This window comes from Aquila chrysaetos, chromosome 18 (assembly GCF_900496995.4).
Source record: "Aquila chrysaetos chrysaetos chromosome 18, bAquChr1.4, whole genome shotgun sequence".
Lineage (NCBI taxonomy): Eukaryota > Metazoa > Chordata > Aves > Accipitriformes > Accipitridae > Aquila > Aquila chrysaetos.
Genome location: NC_044021.1, coordinates 21,071,963 through 21,096,200, shown reverse-complemented (window position 1 = coordinate 21,096,200; position 24,238 = coordinate 21,071,963). Strand labels below are relative to the sequence as shown.

Genomic DNA, 24,238 nt, shown 5'->3' with positions numbered 1-24,238 from the left:
TGATGTGGCTCCAGGACCCCGGTTTTCAAAAGGGGCTGACCACGCACTCTTCACCCGTCAAAACTCAAAAAACTCCCTCTTAAATGGCTTTTCTCCACCATGATCTCAGTAGCCTAAATACAGCAGCCAGAACTGTTTTCCAAAAATAACATGTCAGCAACTTTCAGAGTTTCATGATTTGTAAATGCTTCTGTGATCAACCTCAGACTTCCTCAAAAATTCTCCAGGGGGAAACAGCTCTTACAGATCACAAGGAAAGGACTTTTTTTTTCTGTTTCAGATATCTAGAGGGGATGTCCAAATGATTCCTCTTCTGGGAGCTGCCTTGCTTTTTTTTCGATGAGGAAATTTTCCAGCATATAATTTGGTAGAATTATGTCATGCCAGCTGCCCCTGTTTATCTTGAAAATGACAAAATACACTAAGAAGAGATGCTGCTTCTACATCATGAGTGCCTACATGGGAAGTTACACTTTCACACTACAGAAATATAGTTGTATTGCTCACCCATGCTGTAAATACTTGCTTAGCCCTTAGACCCAAGTCACGGTGTCCTTGTAGTGTTACAGCCTGAGGGCTTAAACGTGGTTTCAGAAATGTCGCTTCATCTGGCCAACCTTTGCACAGACAAAGGTTGTCTGTTAGAGCTGCAGAGAGAAGGTTGGGAGGGGATTTCGGGAGGCTGACAAACCCTTTCTCCTGCTGTTTGGTCACTCAAGACAGAGATTCTTTCAGTGCTGATTTTGATGCCCTCCACACTGACCCACAGTGCCCCACAATCAATCAACCTTATTTCTGTTCAGATCAACACGGAGGGCAGGGAAAAAAAGAATAAAACCAGTGCAGGCGGTCGCAGAAATGGGAGTGACCTGACAGATTTAAGGGGAGAAGCACTGGCTCCTACACGCAGGGGTTTTCCCTGTGACGAGGGCCTTCAAGATAAGCCATCTGGGGGATTCCCCAGTCTGCCTCCAGAAATATCACTCCAGAAGCAGTAGCAGTTTCACTCTGCTCTCACAGTCGGTCCAGTGAAGAGGCACGCTGTTGCTGCTCTGTGGTTTGAAGCAGCAAAAGCCATGTCTTCAGTAGTCTACGCTCTGCTCATCACCCTCTGCAATGGTAAGTGGGGAGCCTTGCCTTTTTCGTTCTGGTCTTTCACATTTATTTTGTGGGGATATGTTTTGGGAAGAGAGGGAGGATTACCTAGGCAAACTCTTTTAAAGGTGATGTGTACCTGTGCTTTGCAGTTTGGTGCTTGATCAGTGGGGCTTCTGTGGCGGTCCCAGATGTTGCTGTGAGATGTGCTGAAGAGGCGCTGCTGCCCTGTAAAGTTCTTTGGGACTCCTCAATCACCTACCAGACAGCATCTTGGTACAAAGTAAGAAAAAAGCCTAAGTTACTTGAGCAGTCTACTTTGCTTTCCTACTTGATACTGGCTTGTCTTGTACAAAATGGGTTATTTTATGAAGAGGCATCCACCTCTCAGTGCAGCAGAGATAAGGCAGCAATGAAAGCATTTGAGCTGTTCACAGCGAACAGGCATTTTCCATGTCAATGTAGACAGACTGTTTGAGCGTGATCCCTGAATTGCTCTTGGCCTGCTTTTCTATCTAAATATTGCTGGCTTCCAGGGATCAGAATTCAGGTGATGCCCCATGTACATATACCACTCCAAAGAGGAGTCTTTCCAGGATGTTTCTTCAGAGCAAAAGCTGGTATTTAAACCTTGAAACATCAGTGATATTGTGCCTTGGTTAATCTCCCCCCAAACAGGAGCTGATTTTTTGTTTGAAATAGAAGAACTAATCAAGTACTTGCTATTCTTTAGGAAGGTTTGGCTAGGGGAGGTGGACATAAGGGCAGGGTATGCAGAAATGCTGATGGAGAGCTACAAATTCTGAGTTATCTCTTTGCGTCACAAAGTGAAAGTCTAATCTTGGCTGTGCTGGTTCAGAATTCCCATCTCCAAAGCAGGAGAGCCCTGCTGACCACATATTTGCAGGAGGGCTACAAGGATCAATCGGCTAATAAGCAGCAAGTTCTGTTCAACACTTTCAAGATTAAATTTCTCGTAGAAAGAGAGGCAGAGTTGCGCAGTGGCTGAAGAAGTGGCTGTTGACTTGCTGTATGGTACCATGTATTTGCATCTCAGCACATAATTTCAGCTTATGGTGTGAGCCAAATTAACAGGAAAAAAAGGAAGGTTCTGTTCTCCCTCATTCCTCACTCCCAGACATGCACTACTGCCACTTACCATGGGTCGGTCCTGGTGGTCCTCCGGTTGCCTGTTAAGTCAATTTGCTGTTGCTGGTTGTAATAGGGGAAAATCAATCTGCAAATAGATTTTGTGAGTTACAGAGTTTAATTACTTTCCCATGTGATGGGAGAGCAGTGGAAGGGAAAAAACCCTGTTGTTGGTGGGCGAAAACTATTAATTTATCTCTGCCAGAACATAAAGCCACAGCCTTGGCTTCCCCAGCAGTTTGGTCAGATATATTTTTAAAATTATTCCCTATAGTAAACCAACAAACAGTGTAATTAGATAGGGTTTCTGTGGTTGAAACTTGCAATCAGTCTGAGTGTCAGTGCTGGTACAACAATGAGCATCTGCCTACTGACTAGATGACAACTGCAACCCAAAGGTGCCTAACTCTGAAAGAGCTGTTTCGAACATCTGGCTACCAGCCCATCAGCAAGTGCAGCATCTATAGCCTCCTTCTTTTTCCAAAATGCTGAACTAAATGTGGGTGGGAGACAGAGAGGAGAGAATAATGCATTTGGTTGCAGATTACTATGAGAGCTGGGATAGGTGTCAACTCACTCTTTTTTGCTTTCTGCTTCAAAAGCTGGATAAAGACATGTATTTTCCATACAGATACATGCTAATTATTTAAGGCCCCATGTTTCCCACAGAATCTAGGCAGCGCAGGGAGCGCATTGCAGGCAAACCATGCAGTCTGGTGGACCTGGAGGAATTGAGCAGAAGTGGTTAGGCGTGGGGGAGTACTAAACAGAGAGGTTGACTGGATCCCTGAAAATTCTCCCCCAAACCACTGTTGGAAGTCAACAAAACCAAAAACAGTTTCATCAGACTGAAGTGTGGGGATCCTCCAGAAGTATGTCTTTCTGAGGTCAGTGGCAGCTGGGAGGGCCAGGCAACAAACAGGAGCCAAAAGCCATTGCCCTGATGAAAGAGTGTAAGGAAACCCTGTAGACCATATTCCGTGTTGTCTCGTAGCTCTTTACAGCTCCACCTGGGCACAAAATGACTGCACATGCAAGGGAGGGTGTTATTTGATGATGCCTTTTGTGTATACCCCTTCCTCGGCAGCCCTCGCTAGTGCTGCTTCCCTTTGCAGCAGTCTCGACTGCCTCTGCACCTCCCCTGCCATGTCCTGCCAATCTCCTCTCCTTCCATGGTCTCCTTGCTCCTCCTCCTTCATACGTTTCACTCGGAAAAAGACTGTTTTTCCAGTGCCCAGCATGATAGGACCTCATGCTTTTTTTCTCTGCTGGCACTGCCTAAACTACAAGAAGTAACAAAATGTAGCTACCTTCAGCTCTTGCCACCATCCTCAGGGGCTGATGGAACCAACCATGGTACTGCAGTCTTCTGGTTACTCATCCCAGGAGAGCGATGGGAAGTGGGGACAGGCAGTTAGTGCCACTCTTGGTGATGCTAGCTCAAGCCACAGTCACAGCCATATTAGGAAAAGCACAGCACCAAAGCTAAAAAGCCTGACTCTCAGCAGGAAAAAGTAATTTAGGCTCAGTGTTTTGTGCTGAAGAAGCCATACTTCTTCTACTTGTGGGGCTAGTTAAATAGGCAGCAGCTTGAAGCTCCCTCTCCTCTCCCTCTCCCACTCTTCTCCCTCTCCCTTTTCTTGGCTGCGCGCTGCTGTCCCCACCCAACACTTCAAAAGGAGGGTGGGGGAATGGCAGAGCACGACTGGGCTACCCAACATAGAGAATTAATCTGTTATTTAAAAAACAACTACTGAAGGATTAATCAATAAACACCACGTATACCCCCAAAGGCCTAATTAAAAGGTAATTCCAACAAATGGTATGAAATTTCAGACTATAAAGTTCAAGCAGCTGTTAGGCTAAATCTTTTGTATAAGGCCACTTTGAACTGTGCAGTAAATGCAAGCAATTAACCTTTGCTTCTGCTGCTTTAAAAAAATGATGGCGACAACATTACGGTGCTGCAAGTGCAGCTGTTTGCGCAGGGTGAACGCTCAGCGAACAACCCCCTCCTTCCTACTGGCACCTCTGCATGCTCTGACCAATTAAGGGGTACTTTTAAATAGTTTGTTACGATCTGCTTTAAAAAAAAAAAAAAAAAGATGCTATTTAAAAGTACTTGCTTTTTCAGTTTTGTATGGAAAAATAATTGTTTAAAGGAGTTAATATTCTCGTGCCAAAAATCCGACTGGATGTAAAAAAGAAGGATTGCATTCAACAGTTCCTTCACTTTTGCTAATATCTCGTACTGCAAAAAGCCATGCATGTGTTTAACCTGTTGTGCGCCCAGTATCCTTGGAGCTAATTAGATTATTTGCATGCATGAAGTCATACGTGTAAGTAGTTCTGTGCGGAATCAGGACCACACTCAGTCAGCTCAGACTAAATGATTTTTACTTAGAAATACTTGAAGTAGGCAGGCCTAGCACACTGGGGAGAAGGTAGAGCACAAAGTCCTCTTCCAGCCTGGTGCAGCTCTCACCCCATTCACTATGTGGCCATGGAAAAGTTAGAGAGTTCATAATGATGATACCCTTCAAGTGTGGGTCATTTTTAGGACTGCTGGGCAACCTACATGCCATAAAACCGTATATGAGCAGTGTGGAAGTTTGCCAACTGAGAACTGAAAACTAGGTCATTTTTGCATAAGCACCCAGGTACTGGGAATTGTGTATGGAAATACTGGTTTGAATCTCTACGGCCCACCTATGAAACAAGAACCTGGGTAATGAAACTTTACTTACCTTTCTGCCTCGTAAGGCTAATGAAAACTGAACAGTTTCTCTTTGTGTAGCACATTGAAAATAAGAACCACTTCATAAAACCTCATAATTATCACTTTATATCCAGTTTGAAAACCAAGTTTATACACACACAAATGAAGTCCCAGTGGATATTTCGCTATTTTGTTCATGTGATGGCCAGAAAAGTCTTAATCTAAAACAAATCTTGAGGAAGAGGAAAGAAGGCTGTACTTCAGTGGAGAGAAGTCTGTTAACTTTATAACACTTCCCTGAAAAATATAAAATTGTGGCAGAATTAGAGGGGGAAGTCATATTACAAAATAAGAATAAACCTTATAGACATTTAATATTAATCACACCTTCCTTCCAAGGAAATTACTTTTGCTAAATGTGCATAGCTATTACCTATTAGCATAGGTAAATAGTTGCTAAATTACTTCAGTCTAATTTCTAACATACCCAAAGAAATGCAGTTAAATGCTCCTCAGACATCTATTCAGCTCCAAGTAGCTCCAACACATTGATGATTTAGACAGGAAGGGAGCAGTGGAAATGATTTCATGACCAAAACAATTCTTTTGCCTGACATGAGCTAGCACTGGATGCCCTTAGCTAAAAAAAAAAACCCCAAAACAATAAAGAGGCTGTGTGACTGAGTCAGAGGGCTTTTCCAGCTGGCTCATGTGTCACATGCAGTTCCTTTGCTGTAATTTTGGGGTTGGGTTTTGGTTTTTCTTCTTTTTCTTTCCCCTTTAAAGCACAGTTAGAGTTCACTCACATGTGCCCACAATTTATGTCTGTTTTTTTCAAATTTAACATTCGTATCTCTACATGACACTGTATAGGAACCATATGGATGCACCTTCAGCACTAATCAAATGTGAAAGTGCTTTTGTGCTGAAAAATACACCTATTAAGTGGTTTCAGCTCAGTTGTGATTCATTATATGTTGGCTATCGGGCATTGCCAGAATTCTAGCTATTTTGCTTCAGAAAATAAATTCCTTCTGGCTGTATATAGTTTTTAGATGTCTTTAGCAGTCAGAAATTTCAACTTGGCCATTATTGCTGGTACAATTTTAAACAAAACCATTTTTACAATCATCCCACCCTCAGAAGAAAATAAATTAATGTTAATACATTCCACCTTTAAACTGACATCAGTTTTGGACCTGAACCATTTTGTTTGAAATAAAAATTTGCTTTTATGGGAAAAGTGGATTATATTGGCATTTTGATTTACCTGGGAGCCAACGTACCACCTTAGTCTGGGAAAAGCTCGATGAGAAAAGGGATTCAATGAGAGCAGAGAACACGAGTTAACTTAACAACTGCTTGCTCTCACATGTACATGATAAAATTAAATTTTAATTGATTAGTTGGGTGTAAGTACTACAGCATGGGTGAATTGCCTTTGTTTAGTGGCACAATTGTGTAACGCTGTAGCAGTTTTCAAAACTGCAGCTAAAACCCAGCCAGCTAGGACCAAGAAAAGTGTTCCTTCTCCTTCTTACACCTTGTTTTTGGTTCTCTGAAAAAGAAATATTTGCTGAAGAGCACTTAAATTTTGGAGGCCTAATTATTCTACCTATTTCTCGTAATTCAGCCAGTCAGAGAACAGAAATGTATCAGCTCAGCAGTATTTTCAATCAAACCTATCCCATTTTACTATCCACTGTATCACCACCACTATTCTTACCAAAAAGGTCCAGGCTAGGAGAAACTTAACAGGAATCGGTCAATTGACTGGAGAATACACGTGGGAAAATCTCAACCTCTTTAGACCAAGCATTTCCAAGCTTTTGGGAACTAGAATAACTTTCAATTAAACTCACTAAAATAAGGCAACTAGAGCTGGTTGCTCAGGGCTGTGTCCAGCCAGGTTTTGAACATCTCCAAGGATGGAGACTCCCCACCCTCTCTGAGCAGCCCATTCCAGTGTTCAACCACCCCCACAGTAAAAAAGGTTTTTCTTACATTTAAATGGAGTTTTATGAATTTCAGTTTGTGCCCATTGCCTCCTGTTTTGTCTCTGGAGGCCACTGAGAAGAGTCTGGCTTTAGCTTCTTTATCCCCCTGGCAATCAGGTACATGTTGATAAGATGCCCCTGAGCCTGGTCTCCTCCAGGCTCAACAGTCCTGGCTCCCAGCCTCTCCTCCTATGTCAGATGCTCCAAGCCATTAATCATCTTTGTGGCCCTTCGCTGGACTCTCTGTCCAGCATGTCCGTGTCTCCCTCGTACTGGGGAGCCCAGGACTGGACCCAGCACTCCAGGTGCATCTCACCGGGGCTGAGCAGAGGGGAAGGATCAATTCCCTCGACCTGCTGGAGATGCTCTGCCGAGTGCCGCCCAGGAGGCTGGTGGTGGTCTTTGCCACAAGGGCTCATTGCCGGCTCATGGTCAGCTTGGCGTCCACCAGGACCCCCAGGGCCTTTCCAGCAGGTTGGCCCCAGCCTGTCCTGGTGCCTGGTCCTGCCCAGGCGCAGGACTTGGCATTTCTGTTTGCTGAACTTCATGAGGCTCCTGTCAGCCCACGTCCCCAGCCTGTTGAGGTCCCTCTGGATGGCAGCACGACCCTCTGGCGTATCAGCCACTCCTCCCAGCTTTGTGTCATCTGCAGGCTTGCTGAGCATATGCTCTGCCTCAGTGTCCAGGTCGTTAATGAAGGTGTTGGATAGTATCAGCCCCTGGGGGTAGCATTTCCTCTCATTGCTATGGAGGTGATTGATATAATAGAAAACAACAGACTTTTAGCCCCCCAGCTGATTTCTGAAAAAGCCTGTCACAAACGTTGCTGCTGGCAAATGTATATGTGACAATAAACACAAACTCACATTTCTTTTGTTGTTTAATTTTCTTAATGGGTAGTTTTATGCAGATAGGAAGAATGTTGCTGCCAGCCTGCAGGTCCCTGTTCCCAGCAAAATTCTTGCTTCAGTAACCCCCAGCAGCCAGCACGGCAACGAGACCCTTTTTATGTAAATAGATTCAGTAGCATTTCTACTGGTCCCCACACGAATCATGATTTGCCTTTTGAATTTTGGTAAAGCCATTAACAGCAAACATGGGAGCAGGAAAAGAAAACCTCCCTTTCCTCCTCCTGTTGGCAGTGGGGAGCAGAGGGAGTCGGCGTGCTGCAGCTCGCTCGCCAGCACGGCGGAAAGGAAATGAAATGCAAACGAAATGCGGGCAGAAAATATTTTGTCGCTGATTAAAGAAGAAGATGGTCCCTACACAAGTGGATTGCTGCCACCAACAGCATTCGCTTCGATCCCTCTAAGCTTGTGTGGAATTAATTAGGTAAAACCCCTAGCATTTACCTTGGGCTGTGGTATCACCTGGAGGACATTTGGCATGAATTAGCGCTGGATTATCATAGGAGCTTGAGCTGCAAAATGATCTGTCTAGTGAGAGTCTGCCAAGTAATTCACAGGAGGTGGCAAACAAAGTGGCATTTTCATAATTTTAATTAGGTTTGGGGGGAAAAGAGGTTGGCTTGAATAGAGCAAGAGGCAGAATGATGACCTTACTGAACATCTCATGGACTTCCTTTTACACAATTGGGATATGGGGACATACTCTGCAAATTTGCTCAGATGTTTCCTCGCTACTTAGAGATTTTAAAAAGGGAGGGGTTGATTTTTTTTCATAGTAGCAGATAAGATTGCAGCGGAAAAAGGCTTGGCTCAGGCATCAGTGAAAGGGGTTGCTGTGACCTCTGAGTAGGGATGGATGTGCTGTGTGTAGAGGCTGGAAAAATGCCACCAGATGTCTCTGTAGCCTAAAAAATGTAGGGAGGCTGCTGGGCACCCCAGCACCACAACGAACTGCCTTGCCTGCCTTTGCTCTTCAGTAAAGAGGAGATTTAATGGAGAAAGAGAGGCATGCAAACCCCGAATTCAACCCACACATATGAACTGTTACTCCTCCTCCGCAAATGCACAGGTTTGTGACCCCCATCCAGATTGTGACTGGTTTCTCCACAAGTGAGGGAGCCGGATGAGGCCACAAAGTAACTTTTTCTTCTATTTTGGGGAAAGGCATGTTGTTAGTGCAGCTTCATGGACACTGCTTTGCCTTATGCAGAGCGGGTCTGTGTAAGGCAAAGTTTGACTTGCTTGTCTCCAGGGTCGCCGTCACTGTACTTGTGACAGCAGCTGAGCACCTCGAAATGCTTTGGAGGCAATAATCAACCCTATCCCTCAGTGTCCCCATAAAATAGAGAAGTTAAATCATTTACCAAAAATCTCACTGGGAATAAGAGCATGGTCAGGCGTAGGATGCATGGACTTAATTGACTTCTCCCTTATACTAGCAGTGGTGATTACAATTGCATACAGAAAGATCAAAGTGTTTTCCGATTCCCAGGTCTCAGCCACAAGAATCACAGCACCATTTACCACCCAAGACAGCAATTACTTATGCTACCAGTGAACTAAAAAAAAAAAAAAAAGAAAAAAACAAAACCAATTTTCTGTGTGTAGCTCGGACCTCCTATTTGCATTTTAGGGCAATGCAAAGGGCAGCCAGGCTGGTTCTCTTTATTGCCCTGTGGGCAGTTTTAAATTTCACTAAGGAAGGGAGTGGTAAGGGAAGGGAGAGTGGCAAATATTAGATCTGAGGGAGGTCAACTCTCTCCACTTAACTGCTGTTGACCCACTTGTAACCAGAGCTGAGCCCAGCCTGGGTATTGGAATTCCTCTGGCCACATCTCTTGACAATGTGCAGGGCCCGAAAATCTCTAAATCCCTGCAGCACAGTGAAGTCCCTACAGCCTGAAAACCACCATAGGTACTGCTCCTCTCATAGGTGCTTGGGGCTGAGCATAATAAGAAAGAGAAGCTGGGGTAAATTTACTGGGGGATTAAGAGGAAGAATGTGCTTTCTTCCCTCTTGCTGGGTAAAGTGTGGAAAGCCCCAGGGAATTACTGCTGTGTTTCAGTTGATGCACTAAAAAAACCCCAAACCTTTCTGAGAAAGGATCTTTACAATTATGAAAACCTTGTGCTTTAGTCCGATTCCCCAGTTCCTGAAAAGTTCCCCAATTTGCAGCTTGTTTTACACCATTTTAGGACTGCAAAAGTAGCAAAGTATAATGGGGCATCAGGCCCATATTTCTCTCCAGACGCCCGAGTACGCTTTCCTCATGCAAATACATGAAAGGGAAACCAGATACCCCTAGCCTCAGTATGAGAAAATTGTGTTAATTTTAATAACTTACAGTGTGATGGTTATACCCTGATGCAGTAGCTATACTGATAGAAAGTAAGCACCAACATGCAACCCAAAAATGTGTCTATTAAAATAAAATAATAAAAAAGTCTTGGCTTACATTAGTGATAGGTTTGGCTGAGAAGCTGAGCCTTGGACTGTATGAGCTGGCTCTGGCGGTCCACAGAAAGACTGAATTCATTACTCGGGAAACCTTCATGGAAGGCACGCTGCCTCGAATCCCAGGGAGCAATGTCGATGAATAAGAATGGACACGGGCTAATTCAAACCCTTCTCCCATCTTTCAAATCAAGTTAGTGATTTCTCTCTTCTTTGTGGTTTCCAGCCAATTGTCATTTTCAGTGCATCCTATCACCCCGCAGTACAAACTGTTCTGGGAATACACTTCATTCCTCCAGCAGCCTCTCAGCAATGCCAAGGAATGTAGCTCTTCTGGTTACAATTAAGAAATTCAACATACAAATGCTCCCCAAGTGCACCAGAACCTGCTTGTGACCTTCACGCAACTGAATCTGAAGGAGTTGAAGCAATTTTTTGTTCTTTGCTTCCAATAAAGAGGGGAGGGGAGGGGAAGGGGGAAACCCCCATTCCTCTGGAGAGGCACTGTGGTTTCAGGGGTCAGCTGCACAGAGACTGGCACGGGGAAGTGCAGTTTCCAGGGCTGCGTTCCCACAAGGAGCTCTGGGCTGCAGGGTCGCTGGGAGGATGCCAGCCCGTGCTGGCAGAGCCGGCGCGCTCTGCGGCATGCCTGCCGGGTAGGCGGGTTTAATTCCCATCACTGCATGGCAGAAATTGTGCTGGCAGGGCGAGCGCAGGCAGCGGTGGAGCCTACCTGCCTGCTGCCACGCTCCCCTGGGGACCTCCGGTCCCCAGAGCCACCGCTAAGCAGCTGGGTAGGGCTGCCTCGTGCTGCCTCGGCTCCATCCCCGTGGACCGTCTCTCTCTGTTTGAACTCTTTTGGGGCCTCTGCGTAGACACTTTGAGAGCAAACTCTACCGCTGCCTTTTATCGTGTTACATCTCCACCCGGATTGTGTCCAGGAGAAGCAGATTAAGAAGCTATTACAGAATAGCTCTATAGTATCTATTTATAATATAGTGTCTATTTAAGGAAAAATGTGCATATGAGCACATGCATTGTGAGCATGGACGTATTAGATGCTTTTGAGATTCCCCCCACCTCTCTTCAGCCTCTGTATTTTCAGCCATAAGCTGGCTTTAAAACTCTCTTTCCCCTAAGACTCAGGCTGACACTGTTGCCCAAGATGAGAAATATATTTGTGTTTTCCAGATGGCTGGAGAAGGCGAAGGAATAGCATGGAAAGTCCTTGATGTGGAATCTCATTATCCAAAAGAACTTGGGGGGTCGCTGGAGCTCTCCAACGACACCTTCTTTTCACTGAGGATCAAAAATGCAACCAGCCGAAACAGCGGGACATATAAGTGCATTTTGCGGCAACAGAGTGGAGAACACAATCTGAGTGGCACAGTCACATTAAGAGTAACAGGTACAGTAGAGTCTCTTGACTCCCTCATGCTCCACATGGCGTTTCATGAAGGTAACAGTTTAAAAATACTTTATAAACACCAGAACAATGTAACACCTTGCTTTACATTTTAGGTTGCCCCGGAATAGAAGATGAAAAACTAAAAAAATACAAAGCTGAGCTTTTCATGCTGACTTGTCTTGGGATTTTTTACTTGCTGCTCATCTTTTTCACCTGTGTAAGTAATTCCCTTTCTCATAAACCAACAAAAAACCCACCCCGCACTCATTTTCTCTGTTAGCACCACCTTAACACAGCCAATCAGACGTTGGTGTTCGTACTTAATTTATGATCAAATCCTTTAAATACTCACACTGTATTTTCAAAGCCAGAGGAAACTCAGGTGCACGAGAAACAGAGGATGGAGTCCCAAAGAGATAAAAAATTTCACTGCACCCTGATCTAACTCAAACCAGACAGTTATTTTCCTGCACCCTGCTGCCCATTTCTGCTTCCAGTTACTCTGAGTGGAAGCTACTCTTCAGTTCAAGGGCATATCAACAGCTCTTCTGCTTTGGTGCTTGGGAACAGCATTTGCCTGAGATGGAGGCACAGGCCCTTGGGATCCCTTTCTCACCTATGGCATTGCTTTGTGTGGTGGCATGATGGACAAGTTCAAGTCCATCTATTTTTTGCCTCAGTATCCATACCTGTAAATTGGTGACAACCCCATTTCAGACGGGCATTTTTGTGAAGCTCTGTCTGTCTTGGTAAACAGATATTTTAAGATCCTTGGAAAAGAACCTCCTCGGGGTTTTATCCATACCTTTAATGCTGTCAGGTAGTTCTGGGAAAGGTGGGGAGAGGAGGTATTTGGGAAGCTCAGTTCACAGAAGCAAAAATATTTTTTGTTTGCGATAGTGGTGAAGTTACCCCCTCGTGCAGAAAAACCAGGAGGTCTGTGCCTCCTGGCTTAAAGGCAGCATGAGCCTCAGGTCTTGGTACAGTGCAACACTGGCTGCATTTCTAATTAAAAACAAAACAAAACCACCTCCAGCGTTTTGGGAGGTCAAATCTAACTTTTGCTGCCTATTTCATATTTGTCTTCTTGTTTTGCTCCTCGGCAGATGAATCATAACTGTTGATTGGAGAATATCTAATTAGCTGCAGCTAAATGTAGCTTTTCATGTATCTTCAGGGAGCAATTAAATTTATGCCTGTCTCTTTTTTAGATTGACAATCCTGCCAGTAATTTGTGCCATTCAGACTAAAGTTTGACAAGATAAATCTTGTAGGAATTTGTTTGGATGAAAGTATGAAAGCAAGGATATCACTCAGAAGAGACAGATGCCCCTGTTCTGCTCAGTGTCCTGAAAGAATTTCAGATCTCCACAGAAGCCTCTCCTTCCCACATGTAAAAAAAAAGTCCCAGTTTTAGTGTTGCAGTTAAAAAAAAAGCAGAGCCAAGTAGTGAAGATAACCACTCTGGTGGAATTACGTGTATCTTACTCTTGGGTGAGGTCCAGTCTCAGGTATCAACCTAGCTTTCATCAAAATTTAATATTTCCCTGATCCCACAAGTAAGCTTCATTATTTAAAATGCCTGTTAAATTCTTACAGGTTGCCTTGTCCTCTCCTTTCGTGGAGATTGTGCCTTATCTCCACTAAACTCAACAGCAACATTAAGTTTAAGACTGGTTGGCAGGACTGGGGCTTTACTTTGACAACTAGATGAAATTTCAGGCACTGGCCTGTATTGAAGGCAGGTGGAAACACACTTGCAAGAGCTTGATGCAAGGCCTGTTCATATGAAAACTTGAATTAAATATAAAATTCCTTTTGTGACTAAGGCTTTTGTCCTATAAAGCTCCTTGATTGAGCAAGAAACAACAGCATTTCTTTGTACTGGGTGCTTCTGGTAACAAACAAATGAAAAAGGTCTAATAAGCCATGGTTAGCAAGGAGAAAAAGCAAAACTTTCAAGCTTTAAAAAAAAATTGCCTTTCACAGGAATTCTCGGTTTTAAGCTTTCCTCTCTGCTTTCTTTTTTAGACATGTCTAAGAAAAGAGAGTATGTCTCCCAATTATCAAAAAACCAGACCAGATATGAAACACATGCTTACCCTCATCAATGTACGTGAAATGACAACTTTCCAGGATTTAAACAGCAACAGCACTTGCAAAAATGAGCTTACTTCAAGTTCTGTCTAAGCTGATGTTGACAGCACCGTGGGCTCATCAGTAAACACGACACGAGCTGGATGGCCGAGTTGTACGGAGAGGACATAAACAGTAATATATGGCCTCTTCGGAACAGCCTGAAAGTATAGGCAGCCTGTCAGTGATCTGCCTGCACTGGACAAGCCTTCGAAAAGCACTGTCATGCACTACAGTAACTTTTGGGAGTTAGGCAGCTAAGAAATACCATTACAGCTACACAGCGGTGTTGCAATGCTGTTATGAAGTTGGCATCAACTTTATTTCACTCTGCTGTGCAGCCCTCTTGTTCTGAGCAGGAACGTGCCTGTGATATGAAGGCCAGGTGATAGGGAGGCCACGGGAGGGCAAAGCCGGGAGATTAAGCTCTTCACTGAACTAATAGCTCTCATCTTTCAAAAGCAAACGCAGCAGGTGCTGCAGTACGGACAGATAAGTGTGCGGGGCTGTTTCTGCTCCGTGCTCTGAGCCTGATTTTGGATGGAGTTCCTTTACTGCAAATGGGATGTGACTTGTCACATGATGTTCAAGTAGGCTGAAGAGGTGACTTCATGCTCTTGTCCTGGGTGAATCAAATCAACATTCATTTTTAAATCTGAGAGTGACAGACAGGCTGAAATATAAGAAGAGAGAAAATATTCTGGAAATCTTTCTGGACTGAGAGGAACTTTCTATCTCTGCAAGAGAAGTAGGGATGGATTTGCACAATGGGTCCATCAGTTACTTCCCAGAGGCATCTCCATAAGAATCCATAGATCAATCCATAGGAAGTTTCAACGAGACCGTTAACCTTAAAGCAACAGAAGTAAGAATGAAGCAGCCTGTGGTATTAAGGAGATGTAAAGATGACTTATTTTGTGGTTTAGAAAACATAAAGCCAAATGGATGCGACACCCCTGTCAGTCAAGTTACACAAGTGATGACCAAAGCCATGGCTTGGAAGAAATCAACTATCCATATGTTTGGGATGTATTAAGTCAGCTGTGAGATACAGGAATAGAAGATGGGGCATATGAGCACCCGCTTTGGTGCTGACAGTGTGTAGTATATGTGAAAAAAGGACATGAGAAAAGCTGAACTCAGGCACACAATATAAGGGAGAGAAGGCTTGTCCTCTTGGACCGAAGAAAACAAGAGCAATTCTGGAGTCTGAAATCAAGGAACCTCCCTTATTGGGCTGCAGGTACAGAAGGTGAAGCAAGAGGAGTCTAGAGTGACTGTGGGTGTTTATGTCACAGCATGAGAATTTGAGCCAAAACATGAGAATTTGCAAGCACTTAAGAACACATCTTAAAAAAAAAAAAAAAAAAAAAAAAAGAAATCCTTCAAGAGTTAAACTGCAACCTTAGGATTTTTAACGCAGTTTGGAATTCCAGGCTGTGACAAGGATGCTCCTTCTGTAATCCTTTGACTAATTTTGAAGCGCTGATGGGAGGAAAGCACTGTGCATCACTCAGTAGTGCCTCTGTGAGCAGGGTAGATGTCTCCATTGGTGGAGTCCAAGGGGTTCCTGGCCAGAAGAATGGTTACAAGGGATATGCAATTTACTTAGAGCATGGTAAATTAATGCCACATTTGCTTGTTTATAATCGATTTTTACATATAAATGTGTGTAACATACTTCAAATAAAAATTCAGAGGTAACCTATAATTTGTTTTTGTGTGCCACATATGGCAAATAAACCCAGAAACACTCTGTATCTGTTGCATTTTATTTTACAACTGACATAATTGCATCAAATAATGTAGATGCCTGATCCAGCTTCTTCTGCTGGAGAGGGCATGGATGTGTGTATAATTGATTAAGCAATGGATAATTTTATGCATTTCTAAGGAACTCAGATAATTTAAATTTTCCTCAAAATTTCACTTTCTCTCCAACATACATTCTAAACCACCTGTTCCCTAGTGACAGGCAAGTCATTAAGGAAAATACAAGGGTGCTTCAGTCTACCCATGGTCACTTTTAAATACGGCACACCATCACAGGTGACCTGTACATTTAGGTGGCAATAATATGAACTAAATGAGCATGTACCTAGGGTACATTGAGTTCCTCCATTTGATCAGAAAGGCTTAACACCTGACAGTCATAGGTTTTTGTTTATCTTTTATTATTATTAATATTTTTTTCAGGAGAGCGGATAAGAGGAAGGAAGGGAAAATTCACTTAAAGGGGTTGATAATTAATCAGAGGCAAAGGCTGAAACACTTTTAAAATTATTTCTTCAGATGTATAAATAGGATCAGATCAGATAGGACAGAATGAAAAAAGGGACTTTGTGTAAGCAACTATACCCATTATTTTTTCCCCGAGCCAAACTGTCTGCAATACAGAAGATGGGGTCTGAGGCAACAACTCTGGGAGTCAAATTTCAGGCTCAGAAGTTTCAGGCTGGTTGGTTCTGAGGATTTGCTGTAGGCCCAGCTGTGCAGTAGAAGTGATCACGTTCAAGGCCACTTAAACGCGTTAAAGAGTTTAGAAGGCGTCAGCAGCGAGAAAGTCTGATGCCGAGATGCTTGACTGAATCACAGAGCTGGAGAGAAACAGGCAATGTCCTAAAGCGATGAAGGTGCCTGCACATCTGGGATGTAAAGGATGTAAAGAAACTGTTGTGGCATTGTAGGACAAAACCTAACATTAACTAGAAATATTACAAATGAGAACCAGACAACTGAAGGATAAAAGCTAATATATTACAGCAACTTCAGCACTAACAGGGAAGAAAGAAAAATAAAAAAATCGAGTGTTGACTGAAAATCTTACAGAAAGAGCTACACATTTTTCAACATAGTATCTCAGAAGAGACAGTCCTTTCCTTGCAATATGGACCTATTCATATTTCAAAATTACTGCCTCAGCTAGCCCGGCATACAGGGGATGAGCACATGCACACATTCTTTAGACTTTAACATTTCATTATTAAAGGGAACCCGTTGTAGATTGCACAATCGAGAGGCTGTTTTGATTATACAGATTAATTGCTTTCTTGGACAGAAAAATTTATTTTCCACCACTTTTCTTATTATGTATGCCTTTAGTTTTGTCAGATAATATAAAAGCGTATGTGTATGCTAGAACCCTTCCTTGTAATACTTTCTTACAATACATTTTAGAATCAGGAATTCAGTTTATCTCAATAAATCCATGAGGTGCGAAATACTATAATCTTTGTTTTACAAATAAAAGCTAAGACACCTGGAAATCAGAAAGCTCCTGAAGAAGTCTGGATCAGAATTGGGAAGAGATCTGAGGTTTCCTGACTCTCCTCTGGGTGCCTTAACCCCAGGAGCTTCCTTGTTAATATTTCTGGTGGGTTTTGTAAATTTTTAATTGATTTTGTTTTTCCTCTGTAACCTGCATTTTTCTGTTGTTTTGTCCAAAGGTGAACCATCTGCATTCAAAGATAACAATAAGCATTATACGTAAAATTACTCATAGAAAGCAAGTTCGTACGCCTGTGATTAAGGAATATACGGTGAAACACGGCACCACGTGGGGAAATTACCCCAAAGAGAAATTGCAACAGTCATACACCAGAGCTAAATGAATATCCAAAATGGCAATGAGGGAAAGCTAAAGCCCGTAATCCACAAAATGCTGAGTGTATGAATTATAGCCCTTAGCTAAGCCCGATTTGTGCAGCTAGCACTTACACAGCAGATAACCCAGGCTGACAGTGACCTTGACAGCATTGCAACAGTAATATCTCCTGTAAAGGCTGAACAGTTTTCAACCTATTTCTCCTGAGCAGGAGTTACAGACACGCTTGTATTCAACGTGGACCGAAGTAATCCTTGGTATGTGCCTGTGAACGATACGAACAGAATTTGGCTCTTGGGGCATGCCGAACGCCTGCCTCCCTTCTTTCTTCTGCCCTTGATAAGACCATTTTGGAGAGCATAAAGAGCGTTTCCCCGGCGCACGCATTCCCTTTCTTCCCCCTCTCAGCGCAGAGCCGAGCGGCCGTGCAGCGCGGAGGGGATCTGGTTCCAAGTGCATTGAGCAACTGCAAGTATTTAGTGACCTTCTCGACCAATACGTCTGCCCCTCGGGAACTGCAATTGATTTTCCTCATCTCCGTATGCGAAGACAACACTTCTACGCTATGTTACAGCTACGTAGTTAAAGGTAAATTGGGAGTGATTTCCCCACACCGCCTTTTTAAGTAAGTATCAGTGAAACCCTAACTCTTAGTCATCTGTGGAACAAACTGCTGGGGAGATGAAAGAGTTACAAATAAACACAATACCAATTTTTTTGGTTGATGGTCTGTTCTCTCTTCACTTCGCTGCCAAGACCTGTGTTTGCAGTACTCTGCTTTTCGCTGACTACATCTGATATTACTTCTGTATAAAACTGCGAGAAGAGTGCTGTTAACTCTCCAGAGCAGTGACATAAATCCTGAAAAATCCACCAAGGGAATGGGTGGTGGCAAGACCGACATGGGTTGCTGCAAGGAGCAGTGGGTCCTTTGAAGGCTTCATCTTACATCCAAGCCATATGAGTCTTCCCACCCTTTGATGGAAAAGCTTGCTACGTCCCTGTGGCTGAGTTGCCAGTGCATCTGTTACGCTGCAAATGGACAGCCTGGGCTGATTTTAAGCGTTTGCTCTGTTACAAGACAGATGTCACAGGCAGTGCAAAAAAAACCCCAAACCCAAAACCCGGCCAAAACCAATAAACCCAACCCCATGGACAGATCAAAGGCAAGGGGCAACAACTAAGAGAAGAGACAGGTCCTAAGGGAAACACGAATTGCACAAGCCCAGTGCAAACATGGGCTTTGCTCTATGCAGAATTTTTCAGTTACTTCTGTGAAGGGAGTAAGAACAGCCTTTAGTGGTTGGGGGGGGGGGGTTTGTTTGGTTGTTTTAAAAAACATTTACACTGTGTGCCTCAGTTTCCCTATCTACAAATGGGAGCGAATGAGTTCAAGTGTTGTCTTGCGTGAGAGGTGGGGAAACTGGCAATATTTACACCTTGTTGCCTGCTTGAAGCTGAAAGGAACTTTTAACCCCAGTTGTCCTTCAGAGGAGAGAACAGGACGCTTGAACTGCTGGACATTAACCTTAAGGGAAAAGGCCCTGCTGACAAAAGAAACTGGATTAATAAGAATTGGTAAGAAGAAAAATACAGGAGTCTCTGCAAATGCTGGGGTCTAGACCAAGCACCTGTAACACAAATGTGTGACAGTTTCCACTCACTCCCTTTTGCTATTTTCATCCCATCTGAATTCCAGCTCTGCCAATTCACTCTCACATCTGTTCTCAGACTTGGTATCAACACCAATTTAATCACATTCCTTCCATCTACCGAGCTGGAAGTGTAGGGTTATGTACAAGCCAGGAGAAATTAACCCCTTCCCTTCATTAGTGCCAGCTAGCGCGCCTCTCTTGTGACGTGGCTGCTGGTGTCCAGGTGAACGGAGCGCGCGCTGAGCACGTTGCTGCTGAAATAACCTTCCAGATACACGTTGAGCACAAGAAGTCTGGAAGACCAGCAGCATCTGGGGCTCTGGGAACAGGAGCACAGCCAGCAGATCAAGTAGATCCCCCTACTCAGGTCAGCACTCCTTAGGCCACGCTGAGATACCTTGTCCAGCTCTGGGCCCCCAAAACTGCCCCCAAGGCAGTCAGGGCTGGGGTGCTAGTCCTGTGAGGAGAGGCTGAGGGACTGGGGCTTGTTCAGCCTGGAGGAGAGACGGGTTTGGGGAGACCTAAAAGCAGCCCCCCCCAGTACCTATGGGGAAGTTATCAAGAGGACAGAGCCAGGCTCTTCACGGTGATGCACGGTGGGAAGATGAAAGGCAATGAGCATGAGTTGAAACAAGAGTAGTTCAGACAGAAATATCGTTTTCGCTGTGAGGACAGCCAAGCAGTGGAACAGGTCATTCACAGAGGCTGCGGAGTCTCCATCCTTGGGGGTTTTCAAGACCTAACAAAGCCCTAAGCAACCTGGTCTGATCCCACAGCTTGCCCTGCTTTGAGCAGGAGGTTGGACTAGAGACCTCCTGACGTCCCCTCCCACCTCAATTATCCTATGACTCTACACTCTTCATGGTCAGAGAACAATTATCACTACTCTTCAAGATGTTCATCACAGTATGAATGGACCGCTCTAAGACATCTGCCCTCTGCCAGTGACGACCAAAGGTATCTCATACAAAATTTGTAGACTACAGTATGAAAAGTAGCTGCGGGATAGAAGAAAAACAAACTATGGACAATTTTTGCCTCAAAAATGGACAACTAGTTCTTGTCCATTGGTTAAAGGCTAATAAAAATGCAGGTCAAAAATGCAGTATTTTTTACAACAAACTTGATTTTTTTTTTAACTTGACCTTTTCACTCACAGACAAACGCACAAGAATACATGGGGCACTATCAGAGAGCTTTCTCTGTGTTCTGGCTTTTCTCAATATTCTCCAACACATCTTGCACTTGAATTTTGGAAGTGTTCATAATACATGACATGTAATAAAGACAATTTTTGTCTGCATCCCATCCCTGGATCTCAGAACTACATGACAGGAATTGGCAAGTGGCTGCACACGCACACACAGGCTCATGGAGCCAAGGACACAGTCTTATTGTTTTCTGGTCCATGCAGCACTCAGCCACACCGGGTTTTACATATGAATTAAAAAAAAAAAAAAAAAAATTCCTATCCTGTGGCACACCGTGGCGAAAAAGCCAGCCTTCTGTTTACAAGGCAAAGATACATTTCTGACACTGGGATGCTCCATGCAACCTTTGTCCTTGCAGACATCAGGGCTCCGGAGCTGCTGCCCGGTGGGGTGGTTCAGCGGGAGGGTCACTGCCGATGGAGCTGGAGCCAAACCGCTTTCTGGGCTGGGGGAGGCAGCTCCCCCTTCTCCATACTGTCTCCCACAGCTCCCATCCTTGGGCTTGCAACTGTGCCCTTAACTTGCTAAAAACTGCGATCCCAGAACAGATGCTGGGACCTTTCTGCGAGGCTGCAAGTCACTGGTCCTGAGGATAGGTCCTTCAGCTAAGCCGCTCTAGACCTGCGTTTCGCAGGACGTAAGTTACTCAGGAGCTCCTTGTTGCTGTCTTACTTTCTAGGGATAGTAGCAGGAAGGCTACGGTAAGGACCGTGAAGTGCCCCTATATTATGCTAAGTGCCCAGGATACCCAGACGATCTGTCTGGGACTTTTTGGAGGCCGCCTGGTGCCCAAGCGGAAACGAGAGATTTGCATACTATAGAGGCACTTTTGTTAAGTGCACAGAGCAGTATCTACACACAAATCGGGTTGCCAGGCCCTCTGTCCTACTTAATATACAAATACAGTCAAGTGGATTAAGGTCCAGGCAATTGTGGCTGGCTCGCTGCTCTCTACTTAAATGAGGGGCTAGTTAAAGTGCTCCTTCTCTTGGAGAAACTAAAAACCACTCCTCCGCCCTGCCCCCCCAAAACCCACCCAACATCAGTAAAAAAAGACAAGCAACACTCCTACAACATTTACTACAGTTCCTGAACAACCAAATTTGGCAAAGTTTGCAATGACCCTAGAATAAGGGATTCTCCCCTCAGTTCGTGCTTCCTGTCACCTAAGCAGGTGTCAAATCTCCTGGGTTTGTCTTCTCACAGTTTCTTTCCATTTCACTCTATCTTAACAGCTGTAAATGTCTCTGGTAAATTGTGCTAGTACATTTCCATTAACATTAGCAAAAGAAAAAAAAAAGTCAACTCCACTGACAACTGTCGGTGTATCTTATTAATCTTTATATAGCATGCAGAACACAGATCTGTTCTACATCTCCCAGTACAGCCTGTACTTTGTTTCTACTCCTTCTCAACAATACCTTTCATGCAAAAAAAGAAAAAAAAATTAAAATAAAAATCACTGTATTTTAGCATTAGTATGTTCACACTTCTACTTTCTCAGGCTTCACAATTTATGCTGTAGTTGGCAAACTATTTCTCTTTCTGCTAGCAGCACAGGAGACAAGTGGAGTTATTCACCCCAGATTCCCAGGAAAGACAAAATACAGCTTTGTTCCACTTTGAAGAAGTACTCACAGGCTTCGCTTATTTACAGCTCCTAGCATAGAAAGAGTTAAAGTTTTTGCCACATTAAATAGCAACACACAACTGAACGCATGGGCGGCCTACCCTGACATAAACAGGATGGCATGGCAAGCGTTAAAGCTTTGTGTATGGTAAATTAGGGCTTTGAAAAACACCTCAGTTGGGAACAATTTCGGAAAATTTTGAAACATGAATTACTGACTCTCCTTCTCCTCCCCCCTCCAAAGCGGTCTTTGAGGATTGGTCACTTCAGAAAAAAAAAAAACCAAAACCAAAAAAGCATCAACACTTGACATACTTGATCCATCCATAAACGTAAACATGCCTGAATTGCAGTTGGATTTTTCTTTTACTAAAGAGCATGTGGAAGCAATTACCTGAATGTAAATGTGATAAAGAATGGATGAAATGCAAACCAAATGATGCCTTATTACTTAATATAAAGAGACTGTTCTGCGAGATCAAAGTTGTGCAGCACAAAACGTAATGGGCTTCACTGGAGAGACAGGCTTCAGAGATTTGTTTAAAACATGCTTGCATTTTGATGAAATGCTAAGTAGACAAAATTGGGGTAAGTTTAAAGAGTTTCCCAGAACCTGACCTATGATCTTCAATAACATCTTTTCTCTCCTCCCGCCTTCTCCCGCTCCGTGCCGTTCCCAGATGCCGCGAGGGTGGCGAGGAGAAACTTCCCTGGCTTCATCGTGGCAGGGGACGAGAACTACTCTATCCCAAGGCGTGAAAGAAGCGTCACCACCAGCACCCCCTGCGGGCACCGGAGAGGGAAAAGCCCCCTCCGCACCCTTTCATCGCAGCCCGTGCGCTGGGGCCTCCGTGTGCCCCAGCCATCGCTCCGTACCTGGTTGCTACCTCAGCGCTTATTTGTCCTTCGAGTCAATAAAATCTGGAAAGGCAGCGAGACAACTTCTCCCAACAACAAAGGAACTGAAGTGAAGGAGAAACCGCAAGAGCCATTTCCAAATGTTTTCCTACCACAGGCCATTTAATAAAATACAATTCCCATCAAGAGCCTGCTTCGTCCTCCGCCACATTCTCCAGTGTTAGTTTTATTTCTATATCACTTTATAGTGATTTATATTTTTAAGAAGCTGTATGCAACAGACAACGAGAAGGTGTGTTGGGAAAATGGGAAAGTGGTTTCTGCAAAACTCAGTAACAACATCTGAACTTGTCCTCTTGGCCTTGCCCTCCTTCCCACACCCTCCCCTGCCCGAGAGCTGCTGCTTATTGCTTTTTTGTTGTTTCTGATCATGTAGATGGGGCCATCATCTTTGTCAGAAGTCTGTAGACTATCTAGCACAATGATTGACAGTGCTGGGTCCCACCATAACGTAAATCAATATGCAATAAAGCTAAGTATCCAAGTCATGCGTAGAGAAAGCGACCTGACATTGGACTGTAAGCATTAATTAAAAAAAAAAAAAAAAGCACATTTAACTAGGAACATTGGGTCTTGAGTGATTGAAATGATTAAAAAAATAATGCAAGTTAAAAAGAGCATTCACAGAATTAATGCTGCCTATCTCCCACAACATTAGCTCTTTAAAAGAAATAATATATGTTAAACTCCCAAAGAGACTATTTTCTTTTGTTTTTCAGTTACACGCAATAATGGGGAGCATTTTGTGAATGAGTCTGATGCTTATGCCTCCAATAAAACCCAGGCTACTGTACTTCATTCATGCTTATTTAACAATCTCGTAAAGAAAAAAGAAAAAAAAGCAACAAAATTGTGATCGAATCAGACATTTTCCTTTCTCATCAGTAAAGAATTGTTAAGTATTGTTATTGAAAACTCATAGTTATGCATTATTTTTGCAGTGGCCACAGTGTTCAAAGCAGTTTAGGGAACAAATAGAAACCACACTTGCCACCTCAGAGAACACAGGGTTTACAGTGGCTTTGATCATGCAAACACTAATTCTTTCATTTTAGAGAGGTTATTCATGGGAATAAATATTAAAATGATACCAAGCATTTGCACTGTCAGATCATAATTAGATGGGAACATGACACGCTGCAAGACAAAAGAAAGATGGAATAATGTAATGATTGAGTACAGCTCACCTGGGTGAGCTGTGTGCTCATCCTGGTGCTGTAGCAGCTTTTCTGGTTTCCCTTTTTCTCCTCTCCAGCTTGCTTTGAGTCAGAAACTGAAGGCCCAGAGAGAGCTAGGAGCAACAGGATGGGGCCAGGGTCAGTGTTAAATTGGCAGCACTGACATTGCAATTCA

General features: G+C 43.7%; 1 protein-coding gene across 1 annotated transcript; it reads left to right on the top strand.

Annotated features, from left to right (window-relative positions):
• The first annotated feature begins 1,021 nt into the window (after positions 1-1,021).
• CD83 (CD83 molecule) lies at positions 1,022-15,625 on the top strand. Its single transcript, XM_030042055.2, has 5 exons — positions 1,022-1,119; positions 1,248-1,378; positions 11,515-11,731; positions 11,845-11,948; positions 13,763-15,625. The coding sequence occupies exons 1-5, from the start codon at positions 1,077-1,079 to the stop codon at positions 13,919-13,921; spliced, it is 654 nt and encodes a 217-aa protein (XP_029897915.1). The 5' UTR covers positions 1,022-1,076; the 3' UTR covers positions 13,922-15,625.
• Positions 15,626-24,238: the final 8,613 nt, after the last annotated feature.